This window comes from Neofelis nebulosa, chromosome 13 (genome assembly GCF_028018385.1).
Source record: "Neofelis nebulosa isolate mNeoNeb1 chromosome 13, mNeoNeb1.pri, whole genome shotgun sequence".
NCBI classification, from domain to species: domain Eukaryota; kingdom Metazoa; phylum Chordata; class Mammalia; order Carnivora; family Felidae; genus Neofelis; species Neofelis nebulosa.
Genome location: NC_080794.1, coordinates 47,311,136 through 47,331,567, shown reverse-complemented (window position 1 = coordinate 47,331,567; position 20,432 = coordinate 47,311,136). Strand labels below are relative to the sequence as shown.

Below are 20,432 nucleotides of genomic sequence, written 5' to 3'. Positions count from 1 at the left end.
CATAAAGAACAGATATTTTTCTTTTTTGCCTAAAGCCTATCCATGTGCAGGTCTTCACTCTTCCCTGTTAGGAATGTGAAGTAAAGACCTTGATGGCATGTTAACGGAGTCCAGGAACTAGTGATTTTTTTTTTTTTTAAATCACTTTAGATCTATTATAGTATTTTATTTTGTAAGTATTCACATTTTATATAACTCACTTTTTATACTGCAGTCTTCCTTGTCTTAGCAAAGTCAGAAAAAGTGCTGTGATAAACTAAACTGAAAAATAAACTAAAAACAAAAAAAAGACATACCTTATTTTTCTAAATAAACTTCTGCCTGATACCCATTGTTGAAATTATAGCATCTTGTTTTATGTGATACCACCCTAACACAGGGATATAAACTTTGGATTCTAAAATGTGACTGAAGACAAGACCTTTAAGACCACACTGACATTGTATAGGAACTAAAGTAGAGAAGGGAAAAAACAGAATTTGGCACTTAAGATTTTTCTCAAGACAACACTCATCCTGACCCCCTAACCCGCAGCTGAAGCATTTATAGAGCTAAATGCCCACACATTTCAGAACCTCAATCCTAGGAGGGAGGTTCTGTTACCATCTTCAAAAATGGGCACAGAGAGATTAAGTAATTTGCCCAAGGTCACATAAGAAATGAGTGGAAGAAGTGGGGTTCAATTAAAGGCAGTCTGGCTGTACGTGTTGTGGTCATAATCACACTGTACTCTACATACTAGGGTAAGACAGCACATGAAACAAATCCTCTATCCAAATAGTATGTGTATGGTTCAGCTGGAAAAATTACAGACCAATCACCACCTGGCTGGAACATTTATTAATTCAGAAATAAGCATTCTATGTAATTTGAGGTGGTTAGAATAGTTACTTCTGGATTACTGTAATAAATATTTGTCAAAAACACCAATCATCTCAATAATCATACACACTTATTTCATTCATTAAGAACTTCCAAAAATAACTCTTCTGTATCAAAAAAACTTACCAATATCACAACAGTCAAGTAATCGCCCATGCAGAAGAGAAGGAAAAGTCTGCTGGGGGAAACTCTAACAAAGCACTTTGCCCATTATAGTTTTGATTGATATAGTTCATGAAGAAAGACTAGCTATGCTCTCCTGTGTTTTTAGTGCTTAGTCTGAGAGGAATGCAAGAAACCAAGTCCTGAGAGAAAAACTGCTTTCATAATCTTAAGTGTAAGCCACAAACAGGCTTTTCTAATAAAAGCTTCAAAGCCTGAAGAGATGAAGAAAGGCAAGCATATATTCTCTTAAACATTTCAATAAATATGCAAAAAAAATTCAGCAATTAGGAATACTGTGTTTGTAATTTGAAAATGCAACAGATTTCATGCTTTGAATGTTTCATCCTGAGAAGAGTTTTAAGGATATTTTGCTCCATAAGGTTTAAAAGTAAAACTTAAACATATTTAACTACATGTCAGGAATTCTCCAGATGATTAACATTCTCAACTGTCCTAACAACGTCAAACAATGAAAACCCAAACACGATCACTTCTACATTGTGAAGATAGCACTGAGAAAGAAAGGAACATTGGGAGAATGAATCACCTAGATCTTTGTTTATGCTCAATGCTTTTGATTAAGTTCAACAGATGAATGTGAAAACAGCAATGATTAATTTGTCTCCAAAGAGCCAGACCCCTCTCACTGGCTCACCACTGACACAAGTGCTAAGTATTCAAAGAAAGACTGAAGGTGATCCTTTGCTTTTCTCTGGTCCCTTTACCAAACTTCTACGTCACTTATGACATTACTTAATATTTCTGCATTTCAAAAAATGTGCAGCAAAACAAAATTTGCTAATTTTCACTTAAATAAATTTTAAAACAGAACAGTTAACACAAACCTTAGTTTTCACATTCATTAAAACGTTTTAGAATTACTCACACTTGAGAAACTGGAAATGTGTGTGCTTATTTGGAAGAGAACAACTGAATTTATTCTTTAGAAGAGAAAGCAGACCTGAAGCATCAAATCACCAAACATCTGAAACCTGCTGACAAGTCTTATCTTCTACACATCAGTGAAAGCTGCTTATACAAACTATTCCGTGAACACCTGCCCCTATTAAACAAACAAGATATCCGAGGTACTGGAGAGGTCAGAAGCTGAGTTGCTTCACTTCTTTCTGTTGCTTCCAGTTGCTAGAATACTGGCAACTCGCATAAATATATTTAACGTATCCATGTAGATTCCCAGCATCCTGGAAAAGAAAATTACGGCCTATTATAGATGATGTAATTCTAATAATAACTCTAAAAGAACTATTTCTTAATCTAGAAAAGAAAAGCAATACTATTTGTCATAGGTAGAGCATATGAAATGGAAATCAGAAAAAGAAAAGATGACAACTAAGGAAGGCTCTGAAAACAGTCAAGATTTTCCTTGGCAGATTAATCTTTGAAATGTTAAAGGGCAGTTTTAAAAATCATTATTCTACCCTCTGACCCTCTCTTATGAGTGTAGTATCTTGCAGAAACACCCTGTCAGATAGGCCAAGAAATAATTAAAACAAAACTAAAGTAGCACCTTCATAAAAATGTGTTAGACACAAGTCTGGCATTTTTAAATATAATATGCCCCCTCAAGGAAACCCCCCCACCACCAACCAAAACCTGTTATATATCTGTGTTACAGCAGCATTTTTAAAAAAAAACATTAAATTTTAGCTTCAAAGAAACAAAAAACAAATTACTTGTAAAAATGTGATAGAAAACATGAAACCCAACAAAATTGTTTAAATAAAATAACCTACTTTGGTGGAGAGGCCAAGAAAAGAGAAAAAAAGTGTTGTTATATAACAACTGCACCACAAAGCTAATTAACAAAAGTAGGTAAATATTTGGACTTAACTGAATATCTAAATTAAACTTAGTTACGATATAATCAAATGTTCTGTGGATACATAGCTTACTAAAAAGATAAAATAGACCAAACAACAACAGAGATCGTAAAATTTGACAAACCCATTACTGTGGGTTGAATTCAAGATATGTTGACATCCTAATCCCTGTACCTGTAAATGTGGCCTTATTTGGGAAGAGGGTCTTTGCCAATATAATCAAGATAGGAGGGAAGATGAGGTTAATACTGGAATGGGGTGGGCCTCCACCCAAAATGACTGGTGTCCTTATAAGAGGTGACAGAGACAGACATACGGGAAGAATGCCATGTGAAGACAGAGGGAGAGATTGGAGTGATGTACCTATAAGATAAGGAATGTCAAGGATTCCTGGCCAAAACAAGAAGCTTCTTGTAAATTTCCATGGTTTGAACCAATCGGTTTGTAATATTTGTTACGGTAGCCCTAGGAAACTAATACGACCATAAAACAAAACAGACCATAATAACACAAATGTCCTGTGTAACAGAGACAAGACACTGAAGACTACTTACGAATTGATGGGATCATATTTTTGGACTCCATATGGTGGCACTATTTCTGCACGCTTGATTACTTTCTGTGTATCATACAGAAGAAACATGCTGAAAAGAACTAATCCACCATAAATTGCCACTGAGTACAGAGTGGCACCAGCCACAGTGGTGGGTGGAAGAAACATAGATCCTGGGAGGAAAAAAAGAAAAAAGGACTCTTCTCTAACTGGATTTATGATTAACATTTCTTTAAAAAAACCTTTTAGTGTACTGCACAGATAGGAAAAAGACTGACTATATGCACCGTGTAATTTTATGCACATTCAGTCCAAACCCATGATACTTATTCCTGTTATGGGTCACCTGCCCACATTACAGAAAGACTCTTTCACGTTCTCCAGACCAACTTTCCCATTTTAGATGTATTGTGTAAAACCCAAAATAGTTTACCAGGATGCCAAATAATAAAATGCAGTCTAATTAGTGTTTGTTTTTTAAACTTTTTAAAATAACTCTTGGGGCACCTCTGTGGCTCAGTCAATTGAGCATCTGACTTTGGCTCAGGTCATGATCTCACAGTTGACAAGTTCAAGCCCCATGTCAGGTTCTGTGATGATAGCTCAGAGCCTGGAGCCTGCTTCAGATCCTGTGTTTCCCTCTCTCTCTCTGCCCCTCCCTTGTTCATGCTCTCTCTCTCTCAAAAATAAATAAACATTAAAAATTTTTTTTTAATAACTCTTAATAAGTTCCCTCCATTAGGATAGCTGAGCACATCAAAGGTTTTCGGATACCAAGAAGTGAATGTCAAAGCGCAGTAGCTCACCCAGTGATGACACAAAGACGACACCCAGGCCCACTCCCAGGGGCGCTCCCATGTTCAGAAACTTCTCACTAGGTGCGCACATGGCCACAGTGGAGAGGCCTCCCACGATGCCTGCTGTGTACCATGCAGCTCTGATGAGAAGAGGCCCTCCTAATATTGTCAGTGGAGCCACCACTGCACCCATTACACCTGGAGAAAGAGCAAGTAGTTAAGTATTGACTAAGAACCAGAAAGAAAACACCACTTGTAACTAACACACCATCTGAACATCACGTACCTTATGGTTAAACAACAGGACTACAACATCTCTCCCTTATTTAGGTGATACTACCCCCAAATTCCACACCCCAAACTTGTGGCTATCCAAATTCAAAATCACAACACTATACCTAGTTAAACAGTCTCAACTCAAAAACACAAACATTAATTTGGCGTTTTAGTAACTTTATCAAATTCTACGTGGCTCATTATCTGTGTGTGAGCCTACTGGTATTCTTCATAAAATTCATATATATGTAAGAATTGAGACAAAAAGGCTTAAAATGACTAACACAAGGTCAAACCTGCTGCTGCCAAAAGGGAACAAAGTAAAATGAGAGAACGCATATATGATGCTAATCTTAAGATGCAGGAACTTCAAGGACAGACACCGTTGTTTCCTTGGGTAGAAGGGAATGTCAGCTCAGTTTGTAAACAGTAATTTTAGTTGTCAGATATTTATCAACAAGTTCAGGAAAATTAGTGAAAGGCACCAATAATTTAATCAGCAAAGTTTAAAAGAACACCTTAATTAAAAAAAATAAATCTCAGATAAGGCATTATTTCAGTGCTCAGTAGAACAAGCTGCCCTCTTCTTACACATTAAATGTGCAGAGTTTAACTCAGAATAGGAGGAGCTATCTTCATCCTATAATTTTAACAGTGTGTCTCTTTTGTGAAAGTAACATTTCTAGATCAAGTAATAAGATATTATCACATGATAATGAACAATTAAAAATACCTTTTGCTGTAAGAAAAATACTGAATAAAAATTCCTCTATGACATTTCTATTAGGATTCCCATCAGTTTTGCAACTGACAGCAAAATTTTTAGCAAATTTTGTGCAGAATCCACAAAAAAACCTTTATTCTCCATCATGCTCCCCACTTTACTTGCCCCAGGTAACTAACTCCCTGTCCCAAAATTTGGATTAAGCCACAGGCAGAGGATGAAAAAGTGTCCTTCCCCCCACCCCCCTCCCTATACTGGTGCCAGCTCTCTGCTCCAGGTTCTCTTGACCCCATTAGCCACCAATGGCCAGGAATAGGAGGGGGCCAGGAGCAGGAGGTAGAGCTGGTACCAGGGAGCAAGAATGAGGCCCTGCCTCCCTCATCACGCTTTCACAGCACCCCCTTGTGGAGCCCAATCCTCCCCTGGCTCCCCAGGGTCTAGCCTGGTGGTCCTGTTTTCCATGGCCTGCCCCTCAAATGGTCCTCTCCTGTGTGGGCTGACCCTGTCAAAGACAGTTTCTCGAGTGGCCTCAACGGCAATGATACACTTCTTTGGTTTTGTCATTCTGCATGGTTAGGTTCATTGGAGGTTCTTTTCTTTTTTTTTTTTTTTAATACGAAATTTATTGTCAAATTGGTTTCCATACAACACCCAGTGCTCATCCCAAAAGGTGCCCTCCTCAATACCCATCACCCACCCTGCCCTCCCTCCCACCCCCCATCAACCCTCAGTTTGTTCTCAGTTTTTAACAGTCTCTTATGGTTTGGCTCTCTCCCTCTCCAACCTCTTTTCTTTTTTTTTCTTCCCCTCCCCAATAGACTTCTGTTAAGTTTCTCAGGATCCACCTAAGAGTGAAAACATACGGTATCTGTCTTTCTCTGTATGGCTTATTTCACTTAGCATCACACTCTCCAGTTCCATCCACGTTGCTACCAAGGGCCATATTTCGTTCTTTCTCATTGCCACGTAGTATTCCATTGTGTATATAAACCACAATTTCTTTACCCATTTGTCAGCTGATGGACGTTTAGGCTCTTTCCATAATTTGGCTATTGTTGAAAATGCTGCTATAAACATTGGGGTACAAGTGCCCCCATGCATCAGCACTCCTGTATCCCTTGGGAAAATTCCTAGCAGTGCTATTGCTGGGTCATAGGGTAGATCTATTTTTAATTTTTTGAGGAACCTCCACACTGTTTTCTAGAGCAGCTGCACCAGTTTGCATTCCCACAAGTTCATTGGAGGTTCTATCTCTGGAGCTTTTATCCCTGAGGGGTCTGGCCCTTGGTGGCTTGGTCTTCCAGAGATCCTGGCCACCATGCTGTGCCAAGGTCTCATCCCAGATGCCACGGTCCTCTGAGAGATACAACTCTCGTGGCCTAGCTCTTTGGCAATCAGGCTCTTTGTGTTCTAGCCCTCTGGGAGACTTATCCTCAGGATCTGGGTCCTCAAAGAGTGTGGGCACCTGATTCTTGGCCTTTTCAGAATAGTAGCCCCTAAGTTTGAGGCCTTTGGGGGTCTGGTCCTCCAGGACTTTTTGTCAGCTTTAGGGAGGTCCCTCCAAAGGTCTGTTCCCCACGGTCTGGCTCTTTGGTGAGCCTGTTCTCTAAGGCCTGGTTATCTGATGGTGTGGGGAACTGTGGCCCAGCCTCCCTGTAGCTTTAGCAAAACTTTTAAGTTTATTCAGAGATTTTTCAATGATACTTTCTCATAAAAATCTTAAATGGTAATAGATGTCTGCTGCTTAAGGACATTATTAATTACAAAACTAACAAAGATAGCTCACCATTATTATTGTGAACAAAAACTAACATTCACCAAACTGGTACAGCCAGTTGTATGGAGGTTCCTTAAAAAATTAAAATGATAATTACCATATGATTTAGCAATCCCACTTCGGGGTTTATAACCAAAAGATATGAAACCAGGATCTTATACAGATGTCTGTACTCCCATGTTCACTGCAGCATTACTTATAATCTCCAAGATACAAAAACCAAATTGTCCTTTGATGGGTGAATGGATAAAGATGACGTGGTGTATATACACAATGTAGTATTCAGCCATAAAAAAAATGAAATCTTGCCATTTTTGACAACATGAATGGACCCTGAGGGCATGATACTAAGTGAACTAAGAGAAGAACAAATACCATATGATCTCACTTCTATGTGCAATCTAAAAAAGTCAAACTCAGAGAAACAGAGCATAGAGTGGTGGTTACCAGGGGTGATGGGGTAGGGGAAATGGGGTGATACTGGTAAAAGGGTACAAACTTCCAGTTTTAAGATTAACAAATCTGAGGACCTAATATACACATGGTGATTACAGCTATCACTGTATCATCTACTTGAATGTTGCTAAGAGACCAGATCTTAAATGTACTCTCACCACAAAAAAGAAATGGTAAATATGGAATGGAGGTGTCAGCTAATGCTATGGTGGTAGTCATTATGCAACATATAAATGTATAAATCAACCAGTTGTACATCTGAAAACTTACAGTGTTACGTGGTAATTACATCCTGATAAAGCTGGGGGAAAACCACAATTAGAATAGTTTTCCAATGATCATTTCAGTAATTCCTGCATAGTATCACTTAGTCCTGATTAAGACCACAGCTGTATCTGCATAGTGCTAAACATCTGGATGAAAAATGAAAATGGAATGCACTGGGATGTTAATATTGGTCAAAAGCCAACTCTGATGTCCCTTTAATACTGCGAGGGGGTGCCCTTGGGTCACCTAAGCTTTCTTCAGTTCTCAGCTCAATCATTCCAGTGAATGAAAGAGTGGACATGGGTGTCTGCGTGGCTCAGTTGGTTAAGCATCTGACTTCAGCTCAGGTCAACATCTCATGGTTCATGAGTTCGAGCCCCACATTGGGCTCTCTGCTATCAGCACTGAGCCTGCTTCAGATCCTTTCTCTCTCCCCCTCTCTCTAGCCTTCCTCAGCTCATGCTCTCTCTTGCAAAAGAAATACACTTTAAAAAAAAAAAAAAAAAGTGGATACAGGGCTAGACTTGAAGAAATAATACAGCACTTCCTGGCATACTGACCTCACATAACTTAGCTTCCTCATCCACAAAACAGGAATACTAATGCCTGCCTGCATAGCTTAAAATAGGTAGGTATATATGAAGCATAAAGCAAAAATTGGCATTCATGCTGTGCAGGGAAGGTTTAGCATAGCAGGCCTAAGGTTATCTTTACAAAGACTTGCTTGCAGGGCTGGTCCTTGGCTAGAATTTAAGAACTTGGCACTTAAATCATTCTCTGGCAGGGTTAGATTACTTGTACAAACACTTAAGAGTTATGCTGAAATTCTGTTTTCCTTCTGGAATTTGTATTTTGGTAGTTGTTAGGAGGGTGCCTACATGATTAGCCCTTATTAAAGCCCGTGGGTACCAAGTCTCTAACGGGCTTCCCTGGGCAGAAACAATGTATGTTACTGCGCGTTACACATCCTTACTATGTCCCCTCAAAGGAAGGAGGGAGCACTGACAGCCTGTGGATGGATTTCTCCAGATTCTGTCATGTGTCCTTTTGATGTCCTTAGCTCTGAGTACAACTATATGCTGAGTCCTATGACTCCTTCTAAAAAAATACTGAACAAATGGGTAGTGTTGGGGATCCCCTCCAATACATTGAATACCTCAAGTAATTTATACACTACAGTATCAGATTAGAAGGAGTTTTCTAAGCAACCCAGATAGAAAGCCCTTAATTCTAAACTCAAATTGAAACAACATGACTATTTTAATTCAATAAATCACTAAATATTTACTACTTATCAGAGGTAAAAGCACTGAACCAGTTTTCTCAAGGAACTCAAGTGTCTAAAATGGAAACAGGTGCAAAAGTCCATTCACTGGACAAGATACTATAATCCAGAGAATTGTAACTGTAACATAAATGCTAAACTCAGATGGTGAGGATTTTGGTGTTTTAATGAAAGGATATACACTTCATACTTAAAAACAAAAAGCTCTGTATACTACTGTGATATGCAGTTGTCCCGAAGCTGAGTAATCCTTAAATATTTACAGATAGCACTCAAGAGATACTACATTTTTAGAAGTACACATATTATATTTTGGATAAATTTTTAAAGCAGGTTATTGGTACTAGAAAATACTGGACCACCTCCCTCCATCACAAGGGCTTTGTCCTGTAAAACTCCATAGACAAAATCTATGGTTGAATAACCTCAGGCCTAATGGAAGAGAGCTGAAAACTGAGATTGTGAAGTCATGCGAAGTCTCATGTTTACCAAAACAAAAACAGCACATAATAATATGAATGACATAGTTCGCACCGGAAATCTGGCTCACTGGGTGCCAAAAACCTAATTTCCATTTACTGACCCACGTAAGAAACATTTCAGAGCCTGCTTCCAAGAAAGTTTCAAGGAAATGCTCATAAAACTTGTCTTAAGTGAATAAAAAAATAAAAAGGAGAAACAGATCCATAAAAACAGAGAACGGATTGTTGCCAGAGGGGAGGTGGGAGGATGGGCAAAATGGGTGAAAGGAGTGGGAGATACAGGCTTCCTGTTACAGAGTAAATCACAGGAGTAAAAGGCACAGCATAGGGAATATAGTCAGTGACGCTGTAATAGTGCTATAAAGTGACAGATGGTAGCTGCACTGTGAGGCGTATAGCATAATGTATACAGAACTGGAAACACTATGTTGTACACTTGCCACTGTAACATTGTTTATCACCTATACTCAAAAAAATATATAGAAAAAATCTGTCTTGTTTTGAGGTAGAGAACTTGTATCTAAGACACACTTTTGCTTCTAGGTCTAGTTGGTTCTTTATTCAACCCACAGATAATGGAAACACTTTACCTAAACTTTAAAATATTTGTGTCTCCATAATTAAGGGAGATATCACAACATATACCTAAAAGGATATTAAAACTGTCCTGCAATACCAGGGAGTGGACAGCCTTTGCCCCGTCCATGGTAACTTTGCGCTAAGACCCATCTAAATAATGACCCAGTTAACCATATCAGAGACGAAGTACACTTCCAAAGGTCTTTCTTATTGTTTTCTTTCTTCCAATGCTCCACTGCAAGATCCTGTACTCCTATTCTTTCTTGTGACTTACCTCCTCCTTTCCTTCTCCACCCTCATTTTAAAATTTTTCTAAAGATACACAAGAATAATTCTCAAGTAATGTGTATCAGGTTTGAAATGCTTCCAGTATTAGGCAAAATACATAAAGGAAATCTCTACGTGTATTAGACTGTCACAGGAGGCCAAGTATAATACTGGGGATGTCCATGGTCTTAGTATCTGAATAATTATTTTTTCAGAGTAGAGATCTGGCAATAATACAACCAGTATTAAGTACAAAAAACTATAAGCGTTTTCTAAACATGAGTCTTTATTAAATTATGCACAAGTCATTCACAATTGTAAAGAACCACCAAAGAAGACAGTAATGAAGGTTATTTAATAAAAATTTAAAGTTAGAACATACCAGAATGTAGTAACCAAGCAAGATGCTTTGGGCCTGGGTTCTGGTCATATGGTATTGACTGTACCAGCATTCCAGCTCCAATCATGGCTGCAAAGGTTGCACCAATTGTCTGAAACACACGTTACTGAGAAAAATCAATCCTTATATACAACAACAAAGGGAAAACCCTCAAGTTCCAAGTTAAGCTAGTCCCTCCAATAAATTTTGTTTAAGAAGATTAAGGATAAGGGCGCCTGCGTGGCTCAGTCAGCTAACCATCCAACTTCAGCTCAGGTCATGATCTTGCAGTTCGTGTGTTCGAGCCCCATGTCAGGCTCTGTGCTGACAGCTTAGAGCCTAGGCCTGCTTCAGATTCTGTGTCTCCCTTGCTCTCTGCCCCTCCCCCACTTGTGCTCTCTCTCACTCTCTCTCAAAAATAAATGAACATTAAAAAATTAAAAAAAAAAAAAAAAAAAGATTAAGGATAATGAAAACTGATCTAGGAGGGGACAAGAGTGTCCCCTACTGTCACACAAAGTTTTGCAGACTCTTCAAGTGAGTATGTTGAGCTCTGATTGATAACATGACCTTTTAAAAATTGTATTCTTCCTAGACAGAGACCTAACAAAACCTCTTTAAGAATCCCAAAATAATTATTAATTGTATTTATTTTTGCATAGCAAACTACATTAAAAAAAACTTATCATGATACACCAATTAGAATATATACATAGCACACTGCCTTGAACTCCATCATTTGCTTAACAAAAACCTAAAAAACAGAAGCACATGGAAAAGAGAATAAGATTCTACTTCTCTATCCTCTTAGTTTTCTAGCTGACTTGGTCCTCCGTCCCTTTTATCTTACATTTCCATTGTTATGACACTTAAATACTTCTTGTGCATATAGAAAGAAATGTACATAATAGAGAAGACTGTAATGAATCTTTAGGAAACCTGAAACAGAAACTGCAAATTTGCTACTCTTGGACAGAAAACAGCAGATATCTGGTAGCCCAACTATTCAAAAAACAACAGATTGTGAATGCTTTTGGTTAGATGTCACTAATCCCTTGTGTGACCTAAGGCCTGCCTCCCTCCTCTGCATTATCCATCTGAACACAGGCATGTGAATGTTCAACCTCAGATGTAAAGTACAGATAAAAACAAAACAGCTGTTTTTGCTGAGAATGGCAAAGCTTTTACTCATTAACAGAAAAAAGCACAGAGTTCTACTAGATCACTTTCCAATGAAGAAATAATTACTAAAATCCACTTCATGCATTTCTTCATACAAATGCAAGGCACTTTCAGGGTATTTATCACAACTGTATTTTTTTATTTTAAGGTCCTTCATGTTCATGACCCAGTTCCATTCTTTGCCTTTCACCTTTCCATACTCTACACTCCAGCTACAATGAAATAGTAGGGATGCGAATAGGACCCCATTTCGTGCCTCTTTAATTCCGTTTATTTTGCCTAATTCATTGGAGTTATTCAAGGATTATCTCATCCCCTGGAAAGTTATTCTGGGAGGTACCCTGACTGCCATGAGCAGTGTCAGAAGCCTCTCCTCTGTTCGAAAATCACTTGGTGTCAACTTTGACATTATTTGTGTGTATGTCTGTCCCCCCCAAAAAATCTTCATCTTCCTCTCTGTAGCACCTGCCTGGCTTCCCAAATTTTTTAATCTAAGTAGTTCTAACAGCAGGTAAGAGTAATCTTATGCCGAAAGTAAGTTGAGAATATGGCCCAAGCACAAACACTTCTTTGAAGTCTTATTTTAGGGGCTAAACTCTTTGTATACTTAAATTTTTCTCTTATAACCATGTTGCTTTGTTAAAAATCATTGTTTTAAATTATTTGCCTGATTAAAATGTACATTCCTGGTGAGAATGCACCGTGCTTATTCTGTGCCTTCATGAAGTTCTAGGCTAGGAGATTCAGGACACCCATCTGAGAAGTAAGATTCTAAGAATACTGAAGTGTCCAAATGGCCACACTACCCTAAATGCTTCTTCTTTGGAAAGTACAGATTTGGAAATCTGTATGATATAAACGGTCCCATCCCCCATTCCCTTCCAGTCTCAAACTCATAGCTCACATTCTTATAATCCTCCACTTCAGATCTTGAAAAGCCCCAACTGGTATACTTGCTTCTTGTCTCTTCCATTTGACTTCTTAGAACTCAAAGACAAATCGTATTTTCTGCTGTTCCAGTATCTGCAACCGCTTCTCACTGATTAGACCCGCTCCTCAGTGTGGCAACCAGACACTGTCTGATTGTGTCTTCTTTACACTCTAGACCTCAGATACTTGAACTCCACTCTGATGTTTTCTTCTAATGTTATTTGGAGGAGAGAGAGAGAGAGAGAGAGAGAGAGAGAGAGAGAGAGAGAGCACGCACGCGAGCGCGCGAGCGCACGAGGGTGAGGGGCAGGGAAAGAATTCCAAGAAGGGATTCTGACGCGGGGGCTCAATCCCAAGATCAGGAGATCACGAGCTCAGCCAATACCAAGAGTCAGACACTTAACCGACTGAGCCATCCAGGTGTTGCCCTCCACCCCAATGTTTGTTTATTTGAGAGAGAGAGTGAGTGAGCACTCTGCCAGTTTTAATGACTACCTCTTCTCCTTTGCTCAAGCTGTTCTGCAAACCTAGACTACCTTTGTTCTCTCCTAAAATAAAAAATGATAGCCTCCAACAGTTCTGGTGAAATAAACGTCTCTTTCATGGAACTTCCCTACTAGTCCAAGATAAAAACAGTCTTTCAACTGATTTTACACTTTCTACTTCTCCTTGCACATCCTTTATCACTTACTCAAGTTCATCTCTTCAACCAGACAGTAGAAAAATAGCTACCACTTTTGAAATCACTATTTTTTTTTTATCCAGAAAAATTAACAAATGCTCAAGAAACACTCACTGAATGTAAAACCCTACACAGGGTCCGGAAAGTTCAGAATGTTAGCAATACATATTTTCCACTGATTTCTAAGATGGCTTTGCATTTGTCCTGTCTTTTTTTTTTTTTTTTTTTAAATAAAATTGCTATAAAATACAAGCTATTTGATAGCTGCTTTTAGGTAAGTAGGATATTCCTGTATGTTTGGTTTTCAACCCCTTTGCCAGTATTTAAATATACACTCAACTAAGAATGATAGCTGATTTATCTCAGAATGTACTTCCTACATTGTCCCAGCTGCACTATTAATTCAGATTTGAACAATCTGTCAATATAGTAAGGGATTCTTTCCATTTAATCCACTCCCCTCCCTACCCCCGGCCAGTATTTTTTGCCTAATCTTTTGGTATTTAGTGGAAAAGGAAAACAAAAACAAGCTGACTTACCACCCAAGAGCCTCTCATCATGAAGTTCATAAGCACAGGAGTTCTGCTCACTGCCAGGGCGGACAAAGCTGTTAAACCAATACTTCCTGCTAAGTACATATAGGTAGAATGAATTCTATCCTTCACATACTGAGGCCAAATTCTGTAAGAAACACAACATGGTTCATTTATAAAAGCATGGATATAAATTTTGGTTCAATTATTTATTTGCTGGGCAACTTTAGGAAATATCAATTCACTGCTATCTTATTCACTTCATTTATCATGGAAATAATGATGCATGGATTGGAGCTATCATAAAAATTAAATGATATAAAACATAAGAACTTTGGGGCACCGGGGTGGCTCAGTCAGTTAAAAGCATCTGACTTTTGATTTCAGCTCAGGTCATGATCTCACGGTTTGTGAGATAGAGCCCAGTATTGGGCTCTGTGCTGACAGCGTAGAGCCTGGCTAGAATTCTCTGTCCCTCTCTTTCTGCCCTTTTCCAGCTTGTACCCTCTCCCTCTCTCAAAATAAAGTTTAAAAAATAAAAACATAAAACATAAGCACTTGGCACATCTACAAAGAAACACATTTTCTCCTTGCCTAAACACATATAACCTTGGTAAAAGATTTTTACTTAAGTTTGAACAGATGCCAAAAGATTTCATTTTTATTCATGTATATTTCTATATAGTTGGAAGACTAGATATAAAACATTCCAAAAGTGGCATAAGGGAAGGATGAAAACCAAACTGGAATCTTTAAGATTAGAAATGTTTGGGAACAATTTACTTACACAGCCTTTTCAATAGCTCCAATCTCATTAGACATTCCCAAGCCATAGTAGCACAATGCTCCAAGACCAACAGCAGCCCCTCCAGCAATAAACCATCTTCCCATCTGATCAACTGCAGAGCACAGAAGGAAATGCACATTAATACAGTCATATCTTCACTAAACTGAAAAGGGATGGTAAGCTCTAATATTTATACGAGGAAAATAAAACTATATACCATACTCCTTTGTAAAACCATAGTTAGAATATATAGGGGTATAGCAATGGTCTTAAAATTAGGGCACCAGTAAAAAAGGACAATGTTAAGCTAAGTGTAATAATACAGAAAGGATCAGACTTGACTGGCCTTTAATTTCACTCCAATGAACTTTAAGGAGGCAGTATACCTGTGGACATGGGAATACTTCTGTAATAGTGTTTTATTCCTAAGAATCGGGGGTATGTTCTCAAGATATTCTTAGAAAGATGAAAAAGGAATGTTAATAATCATATCACGCTGTGTCTAAAGTGCTATTAACAAAGATGATGCTTTACAAAGAGAAAGAAAAAGGAACCAAAAGTGTAATCAATATTTATGCAGTGAAATCAAGGGAGAGGATGCTCTAAAACAAGAGCAAGAGAAACAAACAGCTTATCAACTCTAATTGGCTGGAAGTATTCATAAACAGCGTCTTACCCCCTTTTGTATATATTTGCTAAGATTATTACTATGCTGTAGCTGTAGGATTCATACAATTTGGTTTTCAGGGCAAACTTACTTATCAGAAAGAAATGCCCTGAAGGACACTGATTACAACTCTTTCTCATTATAATATACTGACATTCTGTAAAGTTGTTAACAAGCAATAGTGTTGAGTATACGTGGCTAGATGAACAATCTGGTTAAACTTGCAAAGCTGAAATCCAAACTGACTTTGTTAGGTCTGGTTTCCAGGGAGGCCATATATGAACAACCAGTTAAGAGGACTCTTCCTGAACATTTAGGTTTTTATTGGTATCTGTTTTAGTGATTTTCTCTTGACTTGAAACATACACAAACATGATATGCTTGAAGATTCTATGCAACTTCAAATGAACTTCCTTAACAGATTATATGTTTTTATATCATGTCATACTACTAATCCTTTTTAAAAAATGGTAAAAATAACATTTTCTCTGGAAGAAATATGAATGGAAACCAATGGACCCAGTGTGAAATATTAATCTTTTCTGGGCCACAAGATCCTGAAGAATGATGGATTGCCTTTCTTCCAAGGAAATGCTCATATACGTAAGTTTGTACATATGTTTAGGAAGCTGTTCATGCATGTAAAATGTATTCACATATTCCAGCTCAAAAACTAAAGACTACTGCCTACTTTTGAATATTTTTTCCATTGATGGTTCCACTGCTGCCTCCTTAAGTTCTTGGACAGTTTTCCCACGCCGGATCCCAACTCTCGTCTTGGTGGCATATTCCTGATATACACGAAAACAAAGACACATAGCACATACACCAAAACAGAATGTTATCAGTAAAATAAAATTAAATCTCATTGCATTAGAAAACTCTATACTAATTTGGTAGTTTCTATGTATGTACTTTCACTATAAAGGTATGTTAGCCAATCTAAAAAATTCAATGTAGACCCTACCTATGGTCTATCTTTGAAGTGATTCACTCAACTCCTTAGTTCACAACTTTATTTCTTAAAGTTTCAGAATAATTGTTAATTTAAAAACCACAGATTTATATCTCTAGAATTGTATTTCAAGGACTAACTGCTAAAAAATCTGCATTCAATATGTATTAGCTGCATTTTTTTTAAATCTGGGGAATGGGGCTCAAGAAAGTTATCTTTGCTGAACACAAAGCCAAAGAAAGGGCGGGATGACTACTACCTCTATTTTAGCTGTTTTCAACAGGGAACAGTTAACTCAAGAGGAAAACAGCTGTCTCTTTTAGCCTGTATATATTTCCTTATCTACCTCATATTTCAAAACTTATACTTCTAATGTGAACGATGAATGGTAAATCTATTATAAAAGAAAACGGGTTTCTCTCTAACCTAATGGATTTTTTTAAATGTTTATTTATTATTGATAAACAGAGAGAGACAGAGCACGAGCAGGGGAGGGGCAGAGAGAGGGAGAGGGACACAGAATCTGAAGAGGCTCCAGGTTCTGAGCTGTCAGCACAGAGCTGGATGCAGGGCTCAAACTCACACACCAGGAGATCATGACCTGAGCCGAAGTCGGACGCTTAACCCATGGAGCCACCCAGGCATCCCTAACCTAATGGATTTTACCACTCTCTAATCAAAAGCTGAAATGACATTTTCAGTAACATTTCTAGCTACTGGCCAACTGGTAATATTCCTGGGTTCTTCAGCTTTTTACTACAGGCTCCACAATCTCTTGAGCCGTAAGAGCTCTCAATCTCTCACAAATCACTGTAAATTCTCTGAATGAAATTCCAAAAGCTGTAAGAGAAAGTTATAAGAGCTCTTTCATACGTGGTAAGGAGGAACAAAATGATACAAAACTAATGGGGAGAAAGAACTCATTTGGGGCATTATCAGGGCTGTTTCAGTGCATCACTAATGGTAAAATAGGGAACTTCATACTCTGTCCAAAAAAAAGAAAAAAAAAGGTCCTAGTGCACAGAGACACAACATAAAAACATTCAGATTATCTTTACCCTGCTGGGTGTTAAGAGCCATTGATGCTTCGTGATGGAACTCTTCACAATAGGCGAGGCCTTGGTGAAAGCTGGTTGGAAAACCCTGGAAGGTAGTGTCCGGAGACACACAAGTCTTGCGGCCAGCATGGTGGTGCACCAGGTTTACCAGGCAGATCTGAAATGCGTTAGACACAGACAAAAAATAACCCACTAACTAATTGAGGGAATTAACACAGAAGATACAAAGATAGGAAAGGACCAATCCTACTTTAGGAGAAAAATGGAAGTGACCTTTTTAAATGATAAAGATGAATTCTCTGTTTATTCCCCGTTATTTCAAGAAATCTATCCCAGAATCCAGTATGGGATGGTTCACCAAAACAGAATTAAATCCTAGGTTGAACAATAAGGTGTTTAACTCTGTAGAAGTTATGTATGTAATACAAAGTGAATGTTAATTGCTTAAGACAATTACAGGGTGTGTGATGGCTTTTATAAATATGGTTTTAAGATTTACACCAGAATTCAATGGGAAAATTTAAAACAAGACTCTGTACAACTTTTGAGCAGAACAAAAACGTCATCCAAGGAAGAGCTGAATAACTCTTCAAGGTCAGACTGCACTGTAAGGCTTCAAGACATCAACAGTAATGACGCATTATGAATTTTTTGCTAAACACGCCAAATAGTACTTTCTTTCAAAATGTGATAAAAATACCCAAGGTACTGAAACCACCTAGGATGTGTCTTAAAACGTAGATCCTGGGTCTTAACTCCGGTCCTAATAATTCAATCTCTAGGAATGGGACCCAGGAATAGGTTTTACCTAGCACACCAATAGTTAAGAATCTTTGCTAAAACTTACTTAACCGAGTGTACTTCCAGCTCTACCACTGAATCTATAAGAGGGTGTACAACACTGGGAAAACACCGAGTCCTTCTAATACTTTCACGTCGTTACATCATCTCAGTACGTTGTTGCTGTTTATCTCCTCAGTCATCGACACATGGACTGGGAAAGAGCCCCAACCGAGTGGCCACCACGTCGCGTAACAGAACAACGGAGAAATCTTGCTTCTGCCACATGCCAGAAATGGCCTCGAAACACTGTTTGCCCTCTGAGACTCCTGTGAGTTAGCTATAAAATGGGTAAGGTATCACCGACTCCAAACCCCAAACGCTCCCGTAAGCATTGATGCAATCAAGCGCCTGGTCCCCTGAGAAAGTTCAACCAGCTCTCTAGGCTAGACTCGGCAGCAAGCCTCCAGTCTCCCAGAGTCAATGCGCAACCCTTATCAAGCACCCCCTTATCTGAGAGAGCGGTGGCTGTGCGGCCCGGCCGCAGGGTGATTCAGCACCTCGCTGCCCCTGCAGAAGAGGGCAGCGGGGGGCGAGCCCCTGCCAGCCTATCTCAGGCCCTGCAGCCGTCGCCCCCATTCACCCGGTCACCCACAGGACGGTGACTCTAACGCGCCGCCAGGCTGTGACGCAGCCAGCAGTGCCGCCGCCTTCAGCTCTCCTCGGATGCACCCAGCGGCCCCGCGAAGCTAGCCATCATGACAGTGAATCTGCGGTGCCACAATCGGCCCGGAGTGGCCATACCTCAGTCCCCGGTCACCTCAACCGCGCAGTTACCCTTCCGGGCCGGCGATACGCAAACGCGCACACCTCCCTGGCCCTCCGCCCGCTCTTTACTGTCTGTGCGCGCGCAGTCTCCCCTACTCCCTGCGTGACGCAACATCCGGAGAATCGCCAAACACTAGGGACACCCAATCATGAGCAGATCTCTGACGGAAGGGCAGGCACGGTAGGGAGGAGGGGTTCCGGGCTAGAGGGGCGGGGCCAGTAGAGAATTGCCGGGAACGTCATAGTCAGCGTCCATTTTGGGTGTGGGCAGTGAAAGCATTTTGGTCATGTCAGCTATGGGTAGCGGAGCTAGTGTACGTTTCTGTCTCAACACTTTCACTAGCGGCAGTCACAAGAATTACGTAAAAATTGAAAAAGAATAGTGTGAGGGGAGGGTGGGTGATGGGTATTGAGGGGGGCACCTTTTGGAATGAGCACTGGGTGTTGTATGGAAACCAATTTGACAATAAACTTCATATATTGAAAAAAAAGAAAAAGAATAGTGTGAGAATTAAAAATTATTCCTTTGCCCGTTCTTTCCTCATGTCGCCTTTTCGCCTTCTCAAGAATGTATTTCGAGATAAATAGTGTGCCAAACGTGGTAGTTTCGAAGGGGAGCAAATTGGTTTCTTGGGTCTGACACCTAAAATTCGCTAATGAAATCGAGGAAAGGGTCTAAATCACCCAAGGTCACCGGGCCAGATTTTAGCAGGTTTTGTACCACCACTGCTCTGTGACCTCCACACGGCACGTTTTCAAGCTTCACTGTATACATACATGTACATGTAGAGTAGGGCGAGTAACGACCTCTTACCACCTCTTACCTTGTCCTGAGAACTGTGAAGATGTTTTCATTACTCGTAATTTTTGAAGTGCAAAACCATTTCTCAGCTACACGACAGAGGTTTTGTTTTGTTTTTCGTTTACTTCCTTTTATCCATTACACAAATATTTGCTGAGGCTCACTTTGTACCAAGCACTAAACTAGGGATATTTACAAATGAATAAAACACAACTAATACTGTTGTTTGGGCAAAACAAAATGCCTTTACAGCATTTACTTTCTGGTGGAGACAAAAAAATAGAGAAAATGTTTGGTGGTAAGTACTATAGAGAAAAATAAAGCTGACTGAAGCCCTGGATGGGTGCTGTTTTAGATAAAATGATTAACAACATGTAAAACTCATGAGCCTTATCTCCTACGCTATTGTTAATTGTGATTTATGATAATCCGCTAAGCATGTAAATCTTGACAAACATAAAGGTTTACATTTTATGTGGGTAATAAAACGGTTTGGCA

General features: G+C 39.2%; 1 protein-coding gene across 2 annotated transcripts; it reads right to left on the bottom strand.

Moving 5' to 3' along the window:
• Nucleotides 1-817: 817 nt before the first annotated feature.
• On the bottom strand, nt 818-19,258 carry GHITM (growth hormone inducible transmembrane protein). 2 transcript variants are annotated; one of them, XM_058696873.1, is made up of 9 exons: nt 19,109-19,258; nt 17,525-17,681; nt 16,203-16,302; nt 14,845-14,956; nt 14,064-14,205; nt 10,734-10,842; nt 4,248-4,436; nt 3,443-3,614; nt 818-2,249 (listed from the first exon to the last, which is right to left on the bottom strand). In XM_058696873.1, the coding sequence occupies exons 2-9, from the start codon at nt 17,651-17,653 to the stop codon at nt 2,165-2,167; spliced, it is 1,038 nt and encodes a 345-aa protein (XP_058552856.1). In that variant the 5' UTR covers nt 17,654-17,681; nt 19,109-19,258; the 3' UTR covers nt 818-2,164. The 2 variants fall into 2 exon arrangements, with proteins under 2 accessions (XP_058552856.1, XP_058552855.1); XM_058696872.1 differs by having other exon boundaries at nt 17,525-17,690; nt 19,110-19,242.
• Nucleotides 19,259-20,432: the final 1,174 nt, after the last annotated feature.